The 4,759-nt window shown below is 35.0% G+C and overlaps 1 protein-coding gene across 1 annotated transcript; it reads left to right on the plus strand.

Moving 5' to 3' along the window:
• Positions 1-948: 948 nt before the first annotated feature.
• LOC133682096 (origin of replication complex subunit 5) lies at positions 949-4,309 on the plus strand. The gene is made up of 5 exons (XM_062105360.1): positions 949-1,095; positions 1,452-2,315; positions 2,413-2,832; positions 3,516-3,825; positions 3,952-4,309. Exons 2-5 carry the CDS (start codon positions 1,486-1,488, stop codon positions 4,000-4,002), a joined length of 1,611 nt encoding a protein of 536 aa, XP_061961344.1. The 5' UTR covers positions 949-1,095; positions 1,452-1,485; the 3' UTR covers positions 4,003-4,309.
• Positions 4,310-4,759: the final 450 nt, after the last annotated feature.

The raw sequence follows: 4,759 nt of genomic DNA on the forward strand, positions 1-4,759 counted from the left end.
ATTCATAAAATGATCCAATATTGAAATATAAAACTGAATAAAAAATACTACTCCAATAAATAATGTTTCATGGGTGTGACTACAATGATTTAGTGAATATCCTTTAGTATTTTGTTAACTAGATCCTTTACTCATGTTTTGTTGCAGGTCATATTATTCTTCAACAAAAATATATAAAAATATTGTTGATGTGTTTTTCAAAAAAAAATCAATCATGAACCTAAAGTTTGATGCAAACTATATGATACACCTTTAAAAGCATTAAGAAGGTGACATATTGGACAATGCATGTATTTTTTGAAAAATAATATCAAAACAATAATATATTAAATTAACTCGAGTCGATCCTGGTTAACCTAAAAACTCGTGACTTATGTAATGAGACCATGATAAATTCGTAGAAAACAAATCAAAATAAATTGCGAAACACAATTCTAATCAACAAAGTGTTAAATGAAGAAAATAAAATAAAAATATTCAAAAAAACAACTCAAGTAAATTTAGGTAAACATGATAAATCAATGATGAAAATCACGAAAACAAGATTAATCAACATAAAAAAATAAAAAAAATATTAAAACTATCTCCTAACAGATCTAATGTTGAAAGACACGATTAATTTTTTTTTTAAATAAAACAAAGAAAAAAACCCGAGTTAACTCATTTAGCTAACGACTCAAGTTATGGGACTGAGATAAATATATAAATAGCAAATTAAAAAAATATTTTTTTTTAAGTTTAGATATAGAAAAATTCCTGGCATAATATAAATCTTTTTATTTGTGTGTATATATATATATATTTTAAATAAAGGAATGGCTTTATAAAAGAAGCCCAATAGTATGGGCCCCATGGACCAGCTCCTGGGTCCAAAATCAAGGGTAGGCGTCCCTGGGCCTACACGGGCATGCTCGTGCTTGCTTATCGTGCATTTAACCCCACAGGATACAAGCATTTTGGCGGGAACGCTTCTCATTTTCCATTTCTTAACTCTCTCTCTCTCCTCATCTCTCCGCTACGCTAGGGTTTCGAATCATAACGAAACGCGCCGTTTCTCCACCCCCAGCAAATTCTCTCGTCAAATCTCTCAATCAGGTAACCTTCAACTTTCCATCTTCTCTTCTCGTTGATTTCTCATTTTTTATGTTTGGTTTCCAAGAAAATGGAGGAAACAGAAGGCTACTTTTCCAGCTAGCCTTTCTCTATCTGGTTCTAATTAAAAGTTCCTATATTAATTGATCTATTTCTTTATCTAATGTTTTTTTATCATTCACAACTTTATCTCAAACAGAAAAAGAATGCAACTACATCTGTAGTTTTTCTATTTAGCAATTAACTATGTAATCTTTATTTTGATTATGAGGTTTCATTTTCTTTAATGATTGTCTTGCTGCTGCGTATTTCTGTGAGTTAGAACTGTTGCTAATTTTGAGAAGAATCTGTTGCCGCAGACAAAAAAAATGATTCTTGCAAACTTGTAAACAAATGGGTAAAGAGGAAAGTCCACAAATCACTAGAAGAGTGACACGATTGTCTTCTTCAACTGCCGTCACAAGCAATGAGGTTGAAACAGAAAAAATAACCAAACCTTATAAGCCCACACTCAATGACTTTGTATTTGGAGGGGAACAACTTAGCTTCAACGATTTGCTTTCTAGTTTTCCTGCTAGAGGCAATCAAATTCGTGAGCTTTTGCGTCTTTTGGGTCCGGTGAATTCCCCTATGCTTCCATTATTTGTTTATGGAGATCCTTCTACTGGGAAAACTAGTACCATTCTTCAAATTTTTAGGTACCTCAATCGTCCTTTTGTGTATGCTAGCTGTCGTACTTGTTATAGTCTGCAGATCTTGTTTGAATCGGTTTTAAATCAGTTGTTGCTTCATAAGAAGAATGCGGCTAATGGCTATTCGAGTACAAAACGCTGTATTAAGCCATCTGATTTTGTCAGCTTTCTTCGTGAAGACTTGACAAGTGTTATTGAAAAGCTCAGGAGTTTGAAGAAATTGGGTTCAAATAAGCCGGCTGTAAAGCCTAACGGGAATATGCTCTACTTGATATTTGATAACTTGGAGCTTATTCGTGAGTGGGATAAAAGTTCGAGTGCATTACCCTTTATGTTTAATCTTTATGATGTTTTGAAGATGCATGAGGTGGGACTCATATTTATCAGTAATACTTCGCCGGATACATACTACTCAAACATGGGATATACAGAGCATGTTCCTGTTTATTTTCCCGAATACACAGAAGACGATCTTCGTCAAATTTTGATGAGAAACCAAGCTAATCGAAAGTTATATTCCTCCTTTCTTGAGTAAGAACATAAAACACTTTCTTTTTGTCTTTTACTTCAATCTTTCGCTATGTGTTGTCTAATCAATAAATGTGCCTTTTCTGCTTCTTGTCAACAGTGTTGTCTTGAGACCTTTCTGTAGAACTACTAGACGAGTAGATGAATTATCAACTGCTTTTTCACCATTATTTAGAAAGTATTGTGAACCGTTGAGTGATTTGGCATCTGTACCCAATGAAGAGATGAAGAGAAGGTTGTTTAGTCATTTTCAGCCACATATTGCCCCTTCCTTAAATGAGATTTTCTGGGTTCCATCTAAGTCTTCTACTGAAGCTGAAATCAACAAGGATACGAAGCGGAAAGGCAGCACTAGAAAGTCAGAAGTTAGTGACCATTTTGCTCAGATAGATTTCCACATGTCTACTTCTGCGAAATATCTTCTCATTTCAGCATTCCTTGCTTCAAGAAACCCAGCTACTCTTGATGCATCCTTGTTTGATTCAACTGGGGGATCTGATAGTCGCAAAAGAAAAAGGAAGTAAGTGGTTAAATTCTGATAGATTACTGGCTCTAACCTTTTCTTCTGAAATAATTCCTCATGAAGATTCTTTTTTAATATTTAGGTTTGTTTACTGGGACAACTACTCTTTTATATTGTTTTGGTCAGTGTTTATTCTTCTAATTTATAATATATGGATGGAAATTTCCCTCGAAAACGGTAAAACGGTAAACTCAACCTAAACTTCTTCAATGTCATTGCTGAGAATAGAAATTACATCTGCCTAAGAATTACTCTTTTGCTCTCTTTTGATCACACGAAGAAAGTGCTTGGATTGTCATCTGCCATGTAGTAAATGGAAAGTAAAGGAGCCCAGTTCCTTCTAATGTACTTATCTTAGTGCTAGTTAACTCGGAAATAGTTTTTGAATGTGTACTTCTGGATTGTTAATTAGCCTAGTCTGAGCAGTCAATTAACCGCTAATGATAGGTAGTGATATGAACTGTTCCTTAGTTATTAATAAACATTTCCTGTTTATCGAATTGCTAATAAAGAAGCATTTGTTGACTACTACTTATCAAGATACACCAATTGACTGGGTTCACCGTGAATGGAACATTTATTGGTTACTTTAGCCTCAAAACTAACGTCTCATTTTAGTTTTTGTTTCATTTCTTTCTATGGTCATAAAAGTTGCATTTTCTCATCTAATATCTTCTCAGGGCCTCTGAAAAATCAATGGAACAGAAGGAAGTTGCTGAACAAGAATTACTTATGAAAGGGCCCGGAACTTTCCCACTGGAGAGGTTATTAGCTATATTTCAGTGTATAACCTCTGCAGCTGATTCACTTGATGAAGAGGAACATGAAAATGATGTCTTAAGAGTTGGAGGGGATTGTGGACTCATGTCTGATGTTCTACTGCAACTTTCGAGCCTTTGTAATGCAAACTTTATTATTAAAGGAGGAAGCTGCCCTTTAGAGGGTTCAACTCGGTATAGATCTACAGTTTCTGAAGAATTAGCCTTGAAGGTATCCTTCCAATCTTTTCCTAAATTTCTTACAAAATTTTCTTGTAGGGGTAACATTTTGAAAGATTCTCTCATGTTAAGCAATTGCATTATATATTATACACGTTCTGTATGGAATGGGTTGCAGGTAGCAAGGAGCCTGAAGTTCCCTCTGCCAAATTACTTGTACAGACGATAATCTGTGATGCTGTCTAAATAGAAGATATATCAAATAGAAGTTTGAGGGGAGGAGTGGTCTTATTGAGTGTAATTTCTGTTTCGATCAGCCTCAGCCTCAGCTGTGCTAGACTAATTTGTTTGTATTCATTTCAGAAACGTAACATCAGTATTGTTAAATGCGTTGGCTGGTCATCCTAAGATGTGGGATCAATGCAGTTAACCAGTGGTAGAGGGTCAGAGACATTTGAAAAAATTATTTTCTTATCAAGTAGCGTATCAGTTTCTGGGAAATGAATGAATATTTTGCTCTTAGTTTTGCTCTGTTATTCATGCATTGTCAACCCATTGCTTCTTCCATCCTTTCTTATATGCATGCATGTACGTACCCACGAGCATTTTGGTGGCTTCACATTCCAGAATATTGGCATTTTTCTTTTTCAGGGAATAAAACTTGCCTGATACTCTGATAGACTACAATTGCCTGAAATGTGTTGAAATGTTCAAGATAGTAATTGCAGCAATTTGACTTTGTTTGCTGGTGTGTATACGATATCTTCTGAGATGTGATTTCTAGTAAATACTGAACTAATCAGCGATCAGGACAGGTCTAACCTTCTCAAAGACAGGATGAACGGACCAAATATGTGCCCGGTCTGGCTTAACCTTTTCTCGCTTTTCTGTTTTGGGGGGGTTGTTTAAACATAAACAGGTGAAGGAACTGCCTTAAGTTCATTTTTAAGATTCTGGTCTAGCTGGCATTGCCGGTTTAAGCTAAG

The sequence above is a fragment of the Populus nigra genome, chromosome 2 (genome assembly GCF_951802175.1).
Source record: "Populus nigra chromosome 2, ddPopNigr1.1, whole genome shotgun sequence".
In the NCBI taxonomy this organism is placed as follows: domain Eukaryota; kingdom Viridiplantae; phylum Streptophyta; class Magnoliopsida; order Malpighiales; family Salicaceae; genus Populus; species Populus nigra.

What these genes read in the sequence shown, in the direction of transcription:
- LOC133682096 (XM_062105360.1), top strand. Translation starts at nt 1,486, where the DNA reads ATGGGTAAAGAGGAAAGTCCACAAATCACTAGAAGAGTGACACGATTG. An exon ending in AGTCGCAAAAGAAAAAGGAA is followed by an intron (nt 2,833 to 3,515) that starts GTAAGTGGTTAA and finishes ATATCTTCTCAG; the next exon opens with GGCCTCTGAAAAATCAATGG. An exon ending in CTGAAGAATTAGCCTTGAAG is followed by an intron (nt 3,826 to 3,951) that starts GTATCCTTCCAA and finishes AATGGGTTGCAG; the next exon opens with GTAGCAAGGAGCCTGAAGTT.